At 40.5% G+C, this 20,044-nt stretch overlaps 1 protein-coding gene across 1 annotated transcript in view; it reads right to left on the bottom strand.

Annotated features, from left to right (window-relative positions):
- The window catches only part of SOBP (sine oculis binding protein homolog), a 119,029-nt gene that overhangs the window by 39,016 nt on the left and 59,969 nt on the right, over positions 1 to 20,044 (bottom strand). The window contains exon 5 of the mRNA XM_077811698.1: positions 7,504 to 7,599. Within this exon, the coding sequence (XP_077667824.1) occupies positions 7,504 to 7,599 (96 nt within the window). The remainder of the gene's footprint in view (positions 1 to 7,503; positions 7,600 to 20,044) is intronic.

The raw sequence follows: 20,044 nt of genomic DNA, 5'->3' as shown, positions 1-20,044 counted from the left end.
CAAAAGCACTGCACTCTGGCAATTATAAAAGCTTTGGGCAAGATTGTGCCTGATCCCTGCACGGATGTACCCTCTCTCCTGCCCCGACCTACGCACCTGAGAAGACGCATGGAACAATAAGACTCTGTGAGCAAAGGGTCCTGCTGCTCTTGGCTAGGATAGTACTTCCCCCACGCCCCCAGGGACAGGAAGAGAGTGGGACTAGGGAACAGTGCAGAGAGGGAGGGGGAAACTGTTGCAGTCTTTTCAAGGATGGTGCATCAACACAGCTTCTTCTCACTCCCAGGAGCTCTGAGAGGCATTGTGTCTGCCTGAGGCACAAGGACTCCTGTGGTTTCCGCTGGGACAGTGGAAATCTGTGCAGACTGCAAGGTGAGGCTGTGCTTCAGTGTCATGACAAAAAGAAAAGGAGTACTTGTGGCACCTTAGAGACTAACCAATTTATTTGAGCATGAGCTTTCGTGAGCTACAGCTCACTTCATCAGATGTATACCGTGGAAACTGCAGCAGACTTTATATATACACAGAGAATATGAAACAATACCTCCTCCCACCCCACTGTCCTGCTGGTAATAGCTTATCTAAAGTAATCCTCAGGTTAGGCCATTTCCAGCACAAATCCAGGTTTTCTCACCCTCCCCTCCTCCACACAAATTCACTCTCCTGCTGGTGATAGCCCATCCAAAGTGACAACTCTCTACACAATGTGTATGATAATGAAGTTAGGCCATTTCCTGCACAAATCCAGGTTCTCTCACTCTCTCACCCCCCTCCAAAAAACCAACCCCCATACACACACAGACTCACTCTCCTGCTGGTAATAGCTCGTCCAAACTGACCACTCTCCAAGTTTAAATCCAAGTTAAACCAGAGCATCTGGGGGGGGAGGGGGGTAGGAAAAAACAAGAGGAAATAGGCTACCTTGCATAATGACTTAGCCACTCCCAGTCTCTATTTAAGCCTAAATTAATAGTATCCAATTTGCAAATGAATTCCAATTCAGCAGTTTCTCGCTGGAGTCTGGATTTGAAGTTTTTTTGTTTTAAGATAGCGACCTTCATGTCTGTGATTGCGTGACCAGAGAGATTGAAGTGTTCTCCGACTGGTTTATGAATGTTATAATTCTTGACATCTGATTTGTGTCCATTTATTCTTTTACGTAGAGACTGTCCAGTTTGACCAATGTACATGGCAGAGGGGCATTGCTGGCACATGATGGCATAAATCACATTGGTGGATGTGCAGGTGAACGAGCCTCTGATAGTGTGGCTGATGTTATTAGGCCCTGTGATGGTGTCCCCTGAATAGATATGTTGGCACAATTGGCAACGGGCTTTGTTGCAAGGATAAGTTCCTGGGTTAGTGGTTCTGTTGTGTGGTATGTGGTTGTTGGTGAGTATTTGCTTCAGGTTGCGGGGCTGTCTGTAGGCAAGGACTGGCCTGTCTCCCAAGATTTGTGAGAGTGTTGGGTCATCCTTTAGGATAGGTTGTAGATCCTTAATAATGCGTTGGAGGGGTTTTAGTTGGGGGCTGAAGGTGACGGCTAGTGGCGTTCTGTTATTTTCTTTGTTAGGCCTGTCCTGTAGTAGGTAACTTCTGGGAACTCTTCTGGCTCTATCAATCTGTTTCGGGGTGAGAGAGTGAGAGAACCTGGATTTGTGCAGGAAATGGCCTAACTTCATTATCATACACATTGTGTAGAGAGTTGTCACTTTGGATGGGCTATCACCAGCAGGAGAGTGAATTTGTGGGGCGGGGGGAGGGTGAGAAAACCTGGATTTGTGCTGGAAATGGCCTAACCTGAGGATTACTTTAGATAAGCTATTACCAGCAGGACAGTGGGGTGGGAGGAGGTATTGTTTCATATTCTCTGTGTATATATAAAGTCTGCTGCAGTTTCCACGGTATACATCTGATGAAGTGAGCTGTAGCTCACGAAAGCTCATGCTCAAATAAATTGGTTAGTCTCTAAGGTGCCACAAGTACTCCTTTTCTTTTTGCGAATACAGACTAACACGGCTGTTACTCTGAAAAGTGTCATGACAGAACACCTCAACCACAAAAGCTGCTAGAAGTATAGTTAACTAAGATCACACAATCCTATTCAAGCTCCCTGGTAGCAGGCACTGTGTATAACTGTTCCTTCCCGGGCAGGAATTGGAAGCTACTCTACCTCTCCCTCTGCTGGCTTGAACGTAAAAGTGAGAAGGAAAACCAAAGTATTGGAAAGAGAAGTGGGAAAAGAAGGAAAAAGAGAGCAAAATAGATAAAGAAAGAAAAAGAGATGGGCACAAACAAAGAAAAGAAAGAGAAGCAGGAGACAGAAACTCAAAAAGGCAAAAGGAAGAAAGACAATAGTGGAGAATACAAAAAATCTCTTCCCCCAGCTAAATATCCCCCATAATTGTTGCACTGAATATAATGTAGGATACAAGATATATAAGTGCACTAACAAAATTTGCCTTTTGTTTATGCTGAAGTGACTTTTGGGGCAGGTTGGGTTTTTTTGGTTTTGGTTTTTTGGATTTGTTTGTGGGTGGGTTTTTGTTTTTGTTTTTTTTGGGGGGGGGGAGGAGTTTAGTAGCAGGGCATGGGAATTTGTTCTGATAAACTTAAAAAACAAAAAGCCATCAAGAACATCTCTTATAAGATAGACAATGAGTCAAATACCTGTAATTGTCAATCAGGTTAAATGTAAGCGTGAATGTCAATAATTTTTGTACTAACAAGGCCTCAAGAGCTTTTCAGAAAACATGTTGTTGTTTTTTGTTTTGGTCAAAAACTCTGATACATAAAAAATGTTTTAAGAGTACAATATTAAGGGTGTGATATAAACTAGCTATGGAAGGACATCCAAAGTTAAATCTGACTTCATCTTTAACTGCTGCTGCAATGTCTAGGTGTCACATGAATGCCACATTTTCTGATCTTCTATAAAATCAGCACTGCAATATCAATGCACAATGGCACAAATTAAGGCAGAGCATCAGCCATAACTTTGGCTTTTGTTCGTCTTTGTCATAACCCTAACTGTCTTTCCTTCTAGGGTGAAATTTTTCATGTCTCATATTTAAATCTATTTTTATGTGTGTGGGTTTTTTTTTATAGTTTCCCTTTCCACTTTTGCTAAAGATTAATGATATATGTGTGATCACTGATTTCCATGTGCAGAGTTTTGTGTAACAACTGATGGCAGGGTATGGTTTATTTTGTATTTAAATAAGGACTTTTGCCCAGCTAGCCTATCTTTTAACTAATTGTGTAGTAGAGTCATAATGCAGAATTTATCATACCACAGCAATATAGTGCTATTCCAGTTACAATCCTTAGTGGTGTATTTTATATATCATTCCATAGGTACACATGGTGCTTACTTTGTCTCCTTAAAAAGTGATCTGAGAAAGCAGCCCAGCAATTCATTTCCTTAGCCCACCAAAATTATCACTTGCTCAGAAAGCAACATACTAATCCTAAAACTGCACTGAATATTGTTAAATATTAATATAGCAAAGGAGAACAAGAACAAACTGTTGTTTTTTATTTTCTATTTTTGTAGAGGGGCATCCCGGTATGGGCTCTCCCTGCTCTGACTAACCAGGGTATGAGCCTAGGAGGACTTGTACTTTCTCTAGGCAATGACTCAGGAATTTGGGCTGCTTAGAGGAGGAACTGTAGGCTTTTCACCAGTCCTTTCATTCTAGCACATCATTTTTCACTCTTTAATCCCATCTCTTTCCCAACATCCAGCACTAGCTGAATTGCATTGCTACTTGACAATCAGCTTCCAGGAGACTATACTCTGCCCTTTCCTCCTCGAAACAAAGAGATGTGCCTGTATAAAAGCTCCCAGCTGCTGAGAAATTTAAGTCCTGATGCAGGGAACCCTGGCAGTGGATTGCGCTGCCAGCCAAGCCACCATACTGGCCTTATTCTTTTAAAAAATATTTGCATTATGTAGTTCCCAAGATTTTATCATGTATTGCTCACCTTAGGAAAATTCTATATCCTCATTTTGTGTGTGTGTGTGTTCTGTATTAACTGTGATGGCACATAGCACATTTTGGATCTAAAGTGGGAAATCAATACCATAAAGTAATCCCATAACTGCACAACGGATTTTTATGTCAACCAAGTCTTTAATTGTCACGGCTTTCTTAATACACAGAGCTGCCATATGCACTCAGAGCTTTAATTTTTGTTAAATGATAACATATTCTTCCTTCTACTTCTTATCTAGCTGTTTTGGATTTTTTTTTAAATAGCTGAGTTTTACCTAACTAGTCCAAATATTTCTCTTAAGCAATGAACAAATAAGCAAAGACGAAAGCATGCAATTTGCAATAGCATAATATAACTTATTATTATTATTATTATTATTTTATTAGACTTAAAAATCTATCCAAGTATTTAGGGGTTAAGTCTTTCAGTGAGCGTCTGTGACCCAGGATATTAACATTCTAACCATGTACTCTTGTTCTTGTGGGAGCACACTAGCATACAGAACCCATCAGTGCTTGATCCCCTAGATCCACCCTGGCAGCACCCTCGGAGCAGAAGCATTTCCAAACAGTAGGGACTGTATGTGCTGCAACAAACCATACTGGAAAATGGCAGATGAACCCTAAAGCTAAGAAAGCACTTTGAGCCTGAGCTTCCAATTTCATCTGACAGGCTATTATAAAATTTTCTCTAAACTGCAAAAAGAAAACTCCAAGGATTTCTGGATTCTCAAAAGAATAAACAAGTTTCAATTTCTCTTTCATTTAAAGTCTTAACTCTTCACTGCTTTACAAAAAGCAAGAAACCAACATCTGCCTCTCACTGTTAATGACTGGTTAAGCTTTCTCCATTGGGAAACAATCTTCCTGTAATTTTTTTTTCCCTTCTACTTTCTTTCTATTTTTTCCTCTTGTCCAGCAGAAAATTGCCCACAATAATATAGAAATATTGACTAGCACTTCAGACAGAGACACTACCCTCCCTTAACTTTGAATACATTTGTTTTCAACTGCATTTTAACACAACATAGAATCAATGGAAATATATAAATAAAATGACTACCTGACTATAAAACATTTAGCATCCTATCCAAGTCATAGTATCCACCATCTCCAAAGGCTAGTACCTACATATTTTGAAAGAGAGGTATTCTCTAAGTATATCTTTAATGATAGCAGAAGTGCATATTCATAATTTTTGTCCTCTTTCTTTCAATGCAGATTGACTCCAGGCAGCATCCCTGCCAATTCTTTTTTTCCAATACCATCGGAAAAATAAAACTATGACAAATTACTTTTATTACTTCCTTAAAAAAGAACTGAAACCTGTCCAAAAAACACACAGAGGACAAAATACTAAGTTGGATGACTCAGAGCTTTTGCTGAGTACAACAAGAGTTTCGCAATAGTACAATATTTTAAACATAGATTGATGGGGGAAATGTAACTGTACGTTAAAACGATGCTTGGAGTGGGCATTAGTTGCTCCATTCATCTATTTTAAAAGAAAACAAAAAGTTACATTTGGATTAATAACTGAATTATTTCATGGATCAGCCAATGTTAGTGTACTGTGTCAGACTCTATCCTGCATTCCTGGTACACTCAGAACTCCTGATGACTTCAGCAGGAGTCTTGCACGTGCTGGGAATGCCCAGTATCAGGCCTGAAGAGACTAGTGCTCTTGTATTGGTTGTGGTCATTGAGGAATGAAACTTTTTATTTAGTAACTATATAATATTAGGGGAATAATTATAAATTTGGCTCAGTTTTCCTACTCTTTGGCCACTTAGGTCTTAACCTTGCTCCAATCGATCAATAGGAACTTTGCAATTGATTTCAGTGGGAGCAAGATCAGTTCTTGAGGCCCAGATTCATGCCTGGTGTAACACCTTTTAGTTCAAGTGGCATTCCATTATGGATGATTCTTGCCCTTTTGGGTAACACAAGTGGCACAAAGCAGCTGGAAAACATCTTAACCACCTAGTGGAGATTTCCTTAGTGAAGGGTGTCCTTGGGTGACACATTGCTACCACTGTGGCTCTAAGCCAGTCCCTGTCCTGGCCTTGTTGTAGGGGGCATTCCCAGGGAATAGGGGCATGGTCAGTGTGTCTCTGGGTTTTGGCTATTCCAGGTTCTTGGAATGACCCCTTGGGGGAGCTTTCACTGCTTTAGCTTATGCTGGATACTTGACGGATCCCAGGCTGATCCTAAGATTGGGGAGAAAACAAAGGTGATAGAAAGCCACCTATGTTCCCCATATCCCCTGTCCTGTGCCAAGCACAGCTCAGCTGGACTGCAGAACCCAGCCCTTTGTTTTTAAACCACTGATGTGAGAGTGAAATCCCAGGGATCAATTTCTGCACTTAGTTACATGAGCGTAACTGACTAACTTAATTGGTGGTTGCACTTCTAGAACTGAGAGCATACTCTGGCCTACATCTTCTGTAGAGGGGATTTGCTGAGGCAGAGGAGTTGCAGCCAGTGTCTCCCCCACCCCGTTTTATATACTTATAATTAGAAAAAAGTTTGTAAGTTGCTTCAAAATAAAACTGAGTGTTCTCATTTTTCCCAAATATTTCCACTTAGCCAGATGAGGTATTTACTTAATGGTGCTGGGAAGAAAAGGAAATGTAGGGAAAAGTTCTATAAACTCATCAAAAGCTCAATTTTCAAAGGCAATGTGTGAATCTCTTTTTAAATAAATGACAATTCATTATCTGTTTACTTTAGGTAAAGAGAAAAAATCATTGTGGAGCACTCATTTTTGCAAGCTAATCAAGAATATTAGGTCCCAACAGATTCATTTAATAGAAATATAATAGGCATTCCTGCTTGTTTTTAACCTTGCCTAGTTGCAAATGCTAAAATGAACAACAAATTAACCCTGCCTTGGAACAGAGATCCTTTCACAGCTGATATCATCTCTCTTACGGCTTATAAACATTCCAGGCTCCTTGTCAGTACTTCGCTGGCTTTCACTCCTTCCACAAAAGAGAAGAGGGGGAAAGCGCCTGACTACATTTCACTAAAAAATAGAGGAATAGTTGAATTCTAAAGGGAGTACTGCGTGTCAGCTCTGCTGTGTTTCCTAGCAGAACAAAATATTACAATAGTGTCTGAGAACAATGTAGAGCTAAGATTGGGGTGGGAGGAGGGGGGGCCTTTTGCAGCTCTGGAGGCCGGTGGGTTTTTTTTGTTTTGTTTTGTTTTTTCCTTGTGCTTTACTAGCCATTTCCTTCATGGCTCCTTATGAACTACTGTACAAGACAAGACAGTAAGACAAGGCCATTCAAGTTCCATAATCAGATATAAAAGATTTGCAAACAATTTGAGATGTTAAAATTGTTCAATGATATCAGCACTAGCATTAGAACTCTAAACAGGAAAAAAAAAAGATGTAATATTTCATAACGTATGTAATCATGAACAAAAGCCTTTCAAAAAACTATTTTCACTGTGCTAAAGTAACAATCTAGACTTGTTGTAAGTATGTTATTCTTACAAGTAGTTCGCAGTTATTCTTGAAGGCAAGCCTTGGAGTTTCCTTAGCATAGTGCTGCTGGGGAAAATTTTCAGCATGTCCATCTTCATCTCTAGCCTGAAGGGAAATATAATGGCCTATTTAGGGACTTACAAATAATGGAAGAAAAAAATAGCTAAAAGCATAACAGCTCAGATCATTAAAACAACATTATTAAGAAATTTGTTTAAATACGCAGTACACCTTTTAGATATGAGAACTTGGGATGCTGATCGTTACATAGTTTAGGCTGAACATGCAAATTCACTGTGGTGTAATAATTAAAACAACAAGAGACAAACCCAAAATGAAATATTTGAGCTAAAAATTGTGAGCACTTAAGGGTTTCAATTTACTTCATTGCATTTTTCAGGATTACATTACATACGTACTTGTTTAAACTTTTTTTTTACATGCTTAAGCAATTCCTAGATAACGTACCTCTATTTTCATTTTAACAGCAAGGCCATTACAAATAGCTTTTCATACTCATAATTTACATGTAATGCTATTAAAGGTAAGTGGATTCTCCTTCCATTTTTAAGTAAAGCTCTGAAAAGAGCAATCATCTAACAAGAACAGTGATTCTTCAATCAAATGTGGTAAAATATTTAATTAAGAAGATGCATTAAAAGTTACTGGTTATTTTGATCTACACTGTCAATTAAGAAAGCTGAAGTTTAAATGGAGACATTAACAGAGCCCATTAGCAATATTACTTGCATATAGTATTTTCCTTCTAATCTACAACATTTTCTGGTTTAGAGTTAAAGCAAAAGGGAGTAGTAGGTGAAAGGAGGAGTGTCAGCAACACACTCATTACACTGTTCATTTGGGTGACACTTGCACTCTGTTCCGCTTTCATCTCATCTAATCCCTGACTGTTCACTCTTTCTCAGCCTCCTAAAATTCACAGCTGAGCTGTCTCTTTCACATATGGCTTGCATATAATTATGCATATTCCATTTTACACTGCATTAAAATGATGAGCTTCTGGCTCCATGCCAGCTTATTTAAATAGGCCCCCAGTGAACTAGGAAAAAAAAAAAGAGGAACACAAAAAAGCCATACAATAAGCAGCAGGTAGCTCGGTTTTCTGTCTCTTTAGATAAAACGTATGTCTGCTGCAAAAGGAACAGCTGAGAATTACCTGTTGTGATGTATGGACTGTGGGAAGGAGGGGAGGAGAGAAAAAACAATGAACACACATCTATGAAGTTATGACAGCACTTACATATTGTTCTTCCTTAATGTAGTGTGAACTGTCTATTTTCATGTGTCATATTCAGAGCTCTGAGAAATTTTTCTTTTTAGTGTTGGCATTTATGAAAGATATTTGCGCCTTGTAAATTCTATAACTTGTTGCTTGTCTTCAGATAAGCTTCTGTCCCTCTTTGTGGAGGTGGAAGATGTTTGGGGCATGAAAGGGGAATGATAGGGTTAACAATATTGAAGTTTTTAAAAAGCATCTATACCTGGTCCAAAGCCACTTGACTCCAATGGTTTCTGAATCAGGCCCCTAACTGTAACTGTGGTGTGGACACTAGCAGACTTCACTTCCCAGGGATGTTATCAATTTAAAATTCACTCATCTGTCTGAAAATGTTTTACAAATAATATCTAAGATAACTATGGCATAACTGTCAACAAGATGAAGGGGAAAATAACTAGGTTTATTTACTTTATATATTTCACAGCACTTTTGTCTCATCTATTGATTGGTTTCCCCTTTTGTCTGTGAAGATCTCTCACACACCAGCTAAGGAGAAATATTTTTTTTTAAAAGAGGAAAATGTGATTGTAAAAGCACAAAAAAACTGACAAGGGACTCAAGCAGGTGAAGTACCTGAAGTTACTTTTAACTCATTTTTTAACTGATGAGATTTCAGTTCACTATGTCTCTTTTATCTCTTCACTTTAAGAATGAACTCTCCCACACACCCCATAAATTTACCCATCCTGCCTTGTGGAACTAAGCATATCCAGGTTAGACTGTGTTGTCTACCCTGCCTTTTCCCTTTTTGAACGCATGCATTGTCCTTCCCTCTCCTTCTCCCTCCCTAGAGGAAGTAGGATTTAATTAAGGGTCTCTAGCAGGCCTTATGCCCATACCACTCTTCCATACCACTCAAGTGCAGTTGGGAGACAAGTATCTATAAAAATGCCCCTCTCAGAGTGGAATTTGAGCTTGTCAGCTTTGTGTCCCAAAGCAGCAGTATAGGGCTACTGACTAAGTCACTAGCTTTTCACCCACTCTGTCAAAAAAGAAAACTTATGATACCCAAATGAGAGAGAGAGAGAGAGAGAGAGAGAGAGAGAGAGAGAGATCTGTAGGTCCAAGGTAAGTATCATGTAAGGCTCTGAAGTGCTTCCTGGCTTCCACTGAATACAAGTTACAAAGTAGTATCTTTAGATACAGTGTAACAGCCTGTACATGACAGTGTACACATTCTAGCTTGTCAGTGACCTTCTGTAGACATGTACTGCTGCGATCTGTAAGTACAAACACACACCTTATAAAACTAAATAGAAATTTGTGTTTATAGTGTGTGTGCATGTCAAAATATACCGTCAAATCCTATTTCGCCCTGTCCACCTAACCAAAATTGCCACACAAGCTGATGGCAATGCATTGCCTCCCCTACTTATCCAAACTTTGTTTTATCCAATTTCGAATGTCTCTGACAACTTGTTGGGCAAAATCTACATGTACCTATACTCACAACAATTTAGCTACATGATGCTATCATTTATGATTGTGGTAAAAGTAAATACAATTCAACTGTCTACATCCATAGTTAAAAATTCTTATTCATAGTGGTCAGAGCTATTTCTCCATACCCAACTACTGTGCATAAATCCTCCTCTAGGTTCTATCAGTTGCAAATTACTTTTGAAAGGCTATACTAATGTTCAATGTTGTGGGTTTTTTAATAAAAAAAAGGTTGCACTGAGCTTTTCTTTTGGGGGGAGGGTGCCTCTCACTCACTCACAGTTGGAACCATTTGACAACCACCTGTGACAGCCATGCTGACAAAACAGTGAAAGGAAGGCAATCTTTCTCAGTCATCTTTCACAAACATATGCCTGTGAGTTAAGAATGGATAGCACGGTGTGTGCAGGCAAATACAGAACATCAAAAACTGTTGTATTTTCCGTTGAGATCCCTGATCCCTATCTTTTCTTCTCTTTTACTCCCCTACTATCATCCTCAAAGGCCAAACTTCATGCTGACCTTATAGTGAAGCCAGCTCCACTGAGCTGACCATACATTCCTCAAGAGACCGACCATTAGTGCCATTCCATGCTTCGTGGGGGAGGAGTTCTCCCACAGTGACTAAGCAAATTACCTTTGTAGCCCTCCTCGTCTTTGTTTGTCTAGGCCAGGCAGGGACAGAGCACTGCACTGCCGCCACATAGCCAGAGTAGCCTATCAGAATCCACATTACTAACAAAAGGAAGACCTTCAGCTTCCAGAGAGCCCTGGAATCTTTAACTTCCACTTGAGTAAGTCTCAGAGGATGCATACACATAGTAACACTGGTCATTGCAGTATCCCTTTGCTGCCCTGATAGCACGGTGTATGATCTCACATCCTGGAATAGGTCTTAAGAATACTGATCCCAAACCAAAAGTGCAATAAGAGAAGTCACATTGCTATATGTAGTACCCCACAGCCATGCACTGTGCGTAATGCCGTTGACTCGCATTGTCTGAAATGGGTTTCTCTGTAAAGTTTTTAACAGCTTGTAAGTATTTTTAAAATTCAGGATACAACTTTAAAAAAACAAACAAAAAAAAAAAAACAGTGGGTGTGGAGTGATTTTCTTAGTTCTATGTTGTGTCCACTCAAGTACTGTGCAAGTTACCTAGGAAAAGAAGTAGCAGTAAGCCATATTCTTTCAGTCCCATGGAAAGAAACTATATAACTCACTCAAGGCTGTCACCCTTAACAAACAGGAACAACAGCAACCTGCAGAGAAATTTTCTCCTCCCATGTCACTGGAATTTCTGCATGGATATTTGTTTCTCCTTGACCTTATTCTTAGTGCAAAATTCTCTCCTTGATCTACAGAGCAGAGCTCTTATCCATAGTGCAGGGTTTTTGGTTTTGGTTTTTGCATACTCCCTTAGTCTTCAGAGAGGAAATTTGTCCTTACCCAAATTATTTAGTATTTAAGTGTAAGATTTTCAAAAATGCCTAATCACTAAATGCTCTCAAGTGTCTTAGGTGCTTTTTTGCAAATTTTATCCATAAATATTATAGGGAACAAGGCAGGTCATGCTGAATTATTTATTAAACTGGGTTTATTAAAGTTAACGGCCTTCTCTAAAGTAGGACAAAGCTTATAAGAAAAATGCACAAAAATCGCACAAGCTAGCCCATGAAAGTACAGTGCTATTTAGCTAAATATGCTTCAAACACCTGGTTGTTAAGGAGAATAATAGCAAATATCTCAGTAACCCAAACTCATAGAATATTTGACTACTTGCATAACAAAACTTGCAGTCCAGTTCCTGTGAAATGCCCTTTCAAACAGATGAGCCATCCCAATGTGATAGTTACATCCAGACACATGATAGATGTGCATGATTGGATGTTTCTGGTACGACAATCAGCTGGAAAAGTTTAACAATGCTGCTGTTTAAGTTGCTATAATTAGGTTTCAAAATTAACATCCCGTTAAGATGAATTTCCCCTGTTCATCTCAGTCCTGGTACTGTTGTTTCAGTCAGTGTGACTACAGATGCAAAAGACAACAGGGCTGCCATTTTCATTGTGAAGGTTATCGTTTCTACCAGAAGGACATGGAGCTCCCTCTTGTCCCCCAGCAAAGTGTATCTTATGAAGAATACAGCAAAACTTGCAGGAAATCCACAGTTAGATGCTAATCCTTGAAATGCATGGTCCTCTGGATTTCTATTGTCCCAGCTAATCAGTTATTATTATGGTTCCTCTACTCACTTCAACCGGTAATGGTAAAAATAGTTCTCCACTTCCATTTCTGGATATTCACTCCATAAAGATATTAGTACACTAACTAGCTAAACTGGGGCCTCATCACAAGCCCTGAACAAGGCACAGCCCCAGAAGCAGACTGTGGACCACAGTGGGGGCTACAATCCATAGAACATATTCCATTATTTCTGCAATCATGGAATAAACGGACAAATACTGCAATCCCTATTTAGGGGAAAGTCCCACCAGTGCTTAAGGGAATTTTGCCTCAGTAAGGCTCCTGGATTTTGCCCAAACCACAGAATGAGGCAATAAACCACGTTCATTTTTTTTAACCTTTTGGCCTTCTCACCTGCACTCTGCCCATAAATCCATCTCTGCTGGTGCTATTCCTAGTATTCCAAACCTCTCAGTACCTTTCAGACAGCCACTGTGAATTTTTAAATAGGCCACAAAATTGTTTAATAAATTCCCCTAAAAGTCAGATTAGTGAAAAGCAAGGGTTGCAAATCACACTTTTAATAGTCAGTCCTGGACTATTTCTCAGGTCAGTTTGTTTATGGCCACCCCAGGCTAGAAATAAAGGCCCTATTAAATAGTTCCCAAACTGCGGTCTGCGTGCCACCAGTGGTCCTCTTAGCAATTGCTGGTGGGCTGTGGAGAGCTGACTGGTCACATGATGCTAACTCCCCTTTTTTTCCAGCTGCTGAAATGCATTAAAAGGCAGCTAAAAATACATTACTTTCCTAATGTTATTTTTCCATGTAAGCAACTGCTGCAGTCGCCACAGGAATGTTATTTGGTCGCCAAGGGGAGGAGAAGTAGTCCAGGAGACAATCCCTCTACTAGAGGTGCCTGGCAAAGGAAAATAGTAATTAAGTCTATGCCCTTTTTTTACTTCTTTATGATGCATTAAGAGGGGGGTGGCCAGAAAGGGTTCTTCTGATTTTCCACACACACCCTCTTTCTGCTTATTTTTTATAGTAGAAACTAAGATGATGACATCAAGGGAATAGTAAACTGTTGGGGGACATGTCCACACCCGCCCCCCTCCCGTGATTGGGCCTGTGCAGCTGGAGAGAACCTACACACAATAGTTTGCTGTCCAGTAGGCACAGCGTACTTTGATTTCACTGGCATGCATGGCAGCCACGGGCAACGCCATGGGCTCCACAGCTGGGGAGGGCTTTCTGATCATGTATGAGCTAAGTGATCACCAAGGTGGCATAGAGGTGCCTTCAAGATTCAGTTCAGCTTTGCGGCTGCAGAGTCTAAGCAGATGGCACAGTTCAACACCTTGAAGGTACCTATGGCAAAACTTCAGTCTATCTCTTGGTAAAATTTGTTTAGTGTTTTGGGATCATTTGACAAATAGTGGTTTATAAACATCACTTCTTAGCAGGGATGGATCCAAATCAAAACCATGGGTGTAGTTTTTTGGGGGGAGGGCACTGCTTCCCCAAACTGCAAGTTTTGGGCAGATGCAGAATCCCCCCCCCCCATGTGCAGCCCCATTGGCCTGACTGGAGCTGCCCCGCAAATACAGAACTCAAATGATGCTATCCTGTTTCTATAACAGCCAAAAGCAAATACCAAATCTGACCACCCCAACACTTAGGAGAATCTGGGTTCAGAAATGGATTTAAACCCCCTAAGTTGGGGAGTTCTGGAGCACAATAGTTTTGGTGAGGATACAGGTTAAGAAGCCAGAGGCCTGGCCTGAGGTTATTATTAGTAAGAAACTGGAGAAGCACATCATTAAGAACTTTCCTTTCCATTATGTCAACATACGAAATACTGTCTGATTTTGAAAAATAAATAAAGGCTCTGTGTGTTAAACGGGCAGTTCCTCTGAGAAAAAAATGCCCCAGGAAAATATAATATTGTGTGACAAAGGAAACAGGGCCGTCCTGTGAAATAACAGGATAATAACTGTTTCTGAAGTAATCCCCATCAAAGTGATCTCAGATAGTAAGGAGCATAATGTTCACTTTCTGACACAGCTTGAGCACATTTGTTTTCTCTGTGCTTGAAAATCTAATAAACAGTTAATTTGTTTTGTATGATCAATAAATACAAATGTCCCTGCAAGGGTTGTGGTATCATAATGGTATCATATTGTGCACTGGATTTTTTTCAGTCACATTTTTCTGGTTTGACAATACCATCAGCCTATATTTAAAATCAAGCTCCAAGCCCCATTGTAATGCAAGCAACGTTATAACTGAATCAGGTAAGAAGAGGTAATAACAAATCACTCTAGTGTGCAGTGAAATCATACCTTTCATCCCACTACACTTTAAAGAGCCAGTCAAGACCTTGACAATGAATGAAGGACTCAACCCTCTGGATTCATTACCTTTTTTTTTTAATGTCTGTTTCATATATGGCGTACATAAGCAATTACACTCCACAGGTTTTTGACTCAGGCTTTTCTTGGATAAATTATTTATAATACTGTACTCTAACAGAACCTTCCATCTGATGGTCTAGAAGCACTTCATGAACATTAATGAACATCTTTAGTCTCACAACATGTCTGTAAAGTATGAAGTATTATTCACCCAAGTCCTGAAAGGCATTGAGAACCTACTGCTCTGATGCCTAACCTGTCTTGAGTTTTGTCCCCTTACATAACTTGTGTTTACAAGCAAATCAAGGCAGTGCCAGGACTAGAGCCCATACCTCTGTACTACCAGTCCTCTGCTTAATCATGAAACTCCCTTTACGTTTTCAAACAAAAATCCTCTGTTAACAAAGTAAACCTAGAGAAACTCATTTTCCCTTTAAAACCCAGGCACATCCCATCTTCTTCGTTTTTCTATTTGACACTAAATAGACAGTTTTTGTTATTACTGACTTCTCTAGGGCTGTGTTAACCCTGTCCTGACAGTTCACAGCATAGTGATATATGAGAAGTGTTCAGGTGGCTGACAGAAAAGCTAATATTTTTCAAACCACACAAACCTTGACACTTATTATACATTTTTTATATCCAATGCAGAATCTTCAAAGAATAAATATTATAACAAATACATAACATCAGGATAATTTGAAATAAACTTTGCTTATTGCCCCGTGAACATTTCTTGTCAAGTCACAGCTACACGGGATTTTAATAAACGAGAGGTTATTCTGCTGATCTGATCTCTGATTAACAATAGGCCCCATTGAGAGACAGTAATGGACTGTGCCTGACAGTTATTGCAGCATATTCACTGGCAGCCTAAAATACAGCTCGAACACAAATGAAAATATACTACATACTTCCTAGCAGATTCCATCCTTGTAATGACTAGCTAACTCCAATGTAGACAAATGTTCCTAACAATCTCTCTCTCTCTTTGTGTTTTTTATTTATTTTAATTTATGAGATAAAAGCTTTCTTGAATTTATTTTGTGTGGTTCATTGTCAGGGAACTTGCGTATTCCTTTCAATTGATCCCATTAGTACAAGGATTCCAGAATACAGATAAGATGTTCATGTACAGAGAAAGCAAACACTTCCAATTAGCCTCCCAGAGAAAAGAGGAGGCGGGGACATAAAAACAACAATAAGGAAAAAAAATCCCTGAGATGTTGGTTATGGTTAGCTGAGGCCCATGAACCAAACAAATCACTGTCTCTAATGCATTTGTTTCAATATAACAGCTTCTCACAGGACTGTAAATATTGAACTAGCAACAGACAGTTTCTCTGATCGTGATGTCACATACAAGATTAATCAACTTGACTTGGAGCATTTTTTTTTTTTTAAAGCAATCCCTAGCTGGTTTAATGAACTCTTCTCCCCACTGGCTTTTATAGACTAGCTGTGATCAAGGTACCATTACTATAAACCTTCACCTCCTCCCTCACTGACAGTTCATCTTATTAGCCACACAACAGTCAATATCCAATTAAGGGGTACCAAATTTGATCAATGGAGAAGATAACAATGAGCCTTAAAGACTCAGTGGCCTTTTTAAATTCCTGTCTTTTGTACTGTACAAACATTTCCATGCTCTAAATAGGCCTGGAGAGGGAAAGAAAAGGCCAAATCTGGGTGATAAAGCCCTTCCCTAAATCTGTTGTTCCTGCAGGCTACTACTTAATAAATGTTAAGCTGTGATTAATGCTTTGTGTATGTGCATGAGGGAGATAGGGAGAAGCATTTATTCTCTGACATATCTCCCATAGTCTTTCTTTCAAAGTGTGACAATGTGAAGCTGTGTTTAAATAAGAAATAAACTTGTGACACAACTTATGGGTGACATGCTACTTGGTCCATCAATACATTCAAATCTAGGGGCTATAACATTTAATAATAATTATAATGTTAAGATCCCCATGAAGGGATGAACAATTTGGGAGGGAGAGGAACCTAACAGGCAGGGAGCTTAGTTGGAGGGATAGAGGGAGAAAGCTTCAGGACAACCTAAATTTCATCTCCCAGTCTTTCTGAAGATGATGAATGGCTGTAATAAAAGTTGGGACAGTGGCAGTTATAAACTGCAGAAAAGTAAAATCTGATTGGAGGTGAGGGACATTAATTACAATGCCAGACAGCTGAACTGGAGGTGAAGGACACAGGTCATCATTATCAACACTTGCTTTGATGATGTACCTTTAGATTACAATTCGTTTTTGATCCCTTCACTCTGAGTTATACCTTCAAAGGCAATGAAGGTTGGTACAGCAGATATAAGGCAGCCTGTCTTTCCAACTTTCCCTGTCTTCCTTAAAGTATTAGTTATTACCATGTGCTGCGTTCATGCTGACATATAGGACGTAACTTAACATGTCCAGTGTCTTCCTAGAACTATGCAGAAATTCAGTTCTGAATCAATAGTAGTGCACCTGTGCTTTCTACTGTCCTCTGCCACCACGTGCAATACTGCAGCACAATATTACCTGGCAGGGTGCCAGCAACATATACAAGGAGAATGGCCGTCCAGACTCATGAGAACGTGGATAGCAATCTTCTTAGACAGTGAGAGGTGACTGTGAACTTTATCCTCTGACCATGTCATGATTTTCTTTTTGTTGCACGCGAATTAACTTTGCCTGCCTGCCTGAGTACTGAAATCTATTGGGCAAGGGCTAGTGTTTTCAGTGCTGTGCACTGGTAACACAGCAAAAAAAAACCAAAAAAACCAAAAACCCTCTACCATTCTCAAAGATGTGCTTATAGATGGAAATGCTTTTACTGGACTAAAGGCACAACCTCAAACACATCTACCATCTCCTCTGTCTCCCTCCTCGATCCTACCCTTTTACTTGCCTCCACTGTCTGTTCCCTGAACTTTCCTCCTCCTCCATGTCCCCTACCTGCCTGACTAATGCACATTCCTTATCCACACCAGACTCTAACATGTTCACAACTCTGATGCCTGTCTCCACCTGTGTACAAATAAATGTGTCCATATCACCCCTGTGTCAGCCAACACCTCAGGTTCCTCATCCATCTCAATGTCCTTTTTGAAATGGTGCTCTGTTTTTAAAGGCCTCCAGGGGTTTGTTCCAACCTATCACTCATCTGTATTTAGTGCCCGCCCAGCCCCCTCTAGTTGTCTAAAATCAGTGACCTTTCGGTCCTTTCCTAAGCACTATTACCAGTGATGTAATAGCCTTGTCCTCTGCTGCTCCTGCTCCCCCCTCTTCAAATTTAATCTTACAACATACTTTCTTTCTCCCTAGCCTACACTTGTCATTGCCCCCCTCTCCTCCTGTTCTAATGCTTTAATTTATTCATTGGGTGGGGCAGGTCAGGTCTGGGATATCTGGAGCAATGGCAGATAGTTTTATGGTGCAAGGGTCTCTATAGGCCCAAGGAAAGGAATCAGCCCTGTCTTCTTCACCACAGGCCACGCAGCAGCAGAGAGCTATTTGGTGGCCACTAGTGAAGCCCTCACACTCCTCCAACTCCTGCTGTGCAGGGGATAATGGCTGCAGGATCCACATAGCAGCTGGTCCACTGACCTCAATCCTATTCCCCAACTGACCCCTGCCTCACCCTCTAAAAACTTGTTATGTAGGATTTTAGGCTTCCCAATGTGCAGGAGTGCAAAATCCTTTCATGAGTTCCTGAATCCTAATCCTGTCGTATTGTGCAATAGCTTCAAAGCCTGTGGTTCCTGTAGTTAGTGCAGAAAAATACACGAACTTTGTGTCTTACTTTAGGGTAGATGTGAAATGACATCTCTCTCTAAGAAGACTCCGTAGAGACCTGTACAGAAATGTAACCTTTCATCCTCTGTGCTCAATACAACCTGTTTCCCATTATTTAGCTGACCATTGTCTTTGCTTATGTTATGTATGAAAGTAGCAGGTTGCAAGGCTAATGGGAATTGAGTTCCTGTTGCTGTCATTGTACAAAAACAGAGCAGCATCAAGCAAAGAACCAATTCTAAGTAAATCCTTTAAGCAAAATGCTACTCTTGAATGCTGTCTCTAGCTGATGTACCCCCAGTATTTTCTATTCCACAGCTGACTCCACCAAAAGCTAGAGGGCTGTTCTCATTACTGGCTCCCATCCTGCATACCAGAGATATAGAACTGGAATGGGCCTCCTGGGTCACGGAGCCCCAGTCCCTTATCATATAACTTGGTCCATAGACGTATAAACTTCCATCTTATAGCTGGTGACATTGTTTGCCCCCACAACTCCTACTGGAAGGCTTCTCTGATAGTTAGAAATCTTCTTCTAATACTGTGAGTACTGGCTTTTTCAGAGAGGGGAATGGGTGTTGCTTCTTGTTGCTTTGGAGCACTTCTTAAAAACTGTGGCTAAAACTGCTGTAAAGTGAATAAAGCCTCTCTTTTCCCTCAGGGTAGCCATCAGTAATTCTATGGTTAGACAAAGATTGATCCAGCAAGATAATCACTGGGCTAGAGAGAGATCACAGAATCATAGAATATCAGGGTTGGAAGGGACCTCAGGAGGTCATCTAGTCCAACCCCTGCTCAAAGCAGGACCAATCCCCAACTAAATCATCCCAGCCAGGGCTTTGTCAAGCCTGATCTTAAAAACCTCTGGGGAAGGAGATTCCACCACCTCCCTAGGTAACGCATTCCAGTGCTTCACCACCCTCCTAGTGAAATAGTGTTTCCTAATATCCAGCCTAAACCTCCCCCACTGCAACTTGAGACCATTACTCCTTCTTCTGCCATCTGCTACCACTGAGAACAGTCTAGATCCATCCTCTTTGGAACCCCCTTTCAGGTAGTTGAAAGCAGCTATCAAATCCCCCCTCATTCTTCTCTTCCGCAGACTAAACAATCCCAGTTCCCTCAGCCTCTCCTCATAAGTCACGTGCTCCAGCCCCTTAATCATTTTGTTGCCCTCTGCTGGGTGCTTTCCAATTTTTACACATCCTTCTTGTAGTGTGGGGCCCAAAACTGGACACAGTACTCCAGATGAGGCCTCACCAATGTCAAATAGAGGGGAACGATCACATCCCTTGATCTGCTGGCAACGGCCCTACTTATACAGCCCAAAATGCTGTTAGCCTGGTGATGTTCCTCCTGGACATATGAAGGTTCCAGCTGACACTGGAATTGGCCCATGAGTCCCTATGTTAG

The sequence above is a fragment of the Eretmochelys imbricata genome, chromosome 3 (assembly GCF_965152235.1).
Source record: "Eretmochelys imbricata isolate rEreImb1 chromosome 3, rEreImb1.hap1, whole genome shotgun sequence".
NCBI lineage: Eukaryota > Metazoa > Chordata > Testudines > Cheloniidae > Eretmochelys > Eretmochelys imbricata.
Note: the sequence above shows the minus strand (reverse complement) of the source record. Positions and strands in the feature narration are given on the sequence as shown.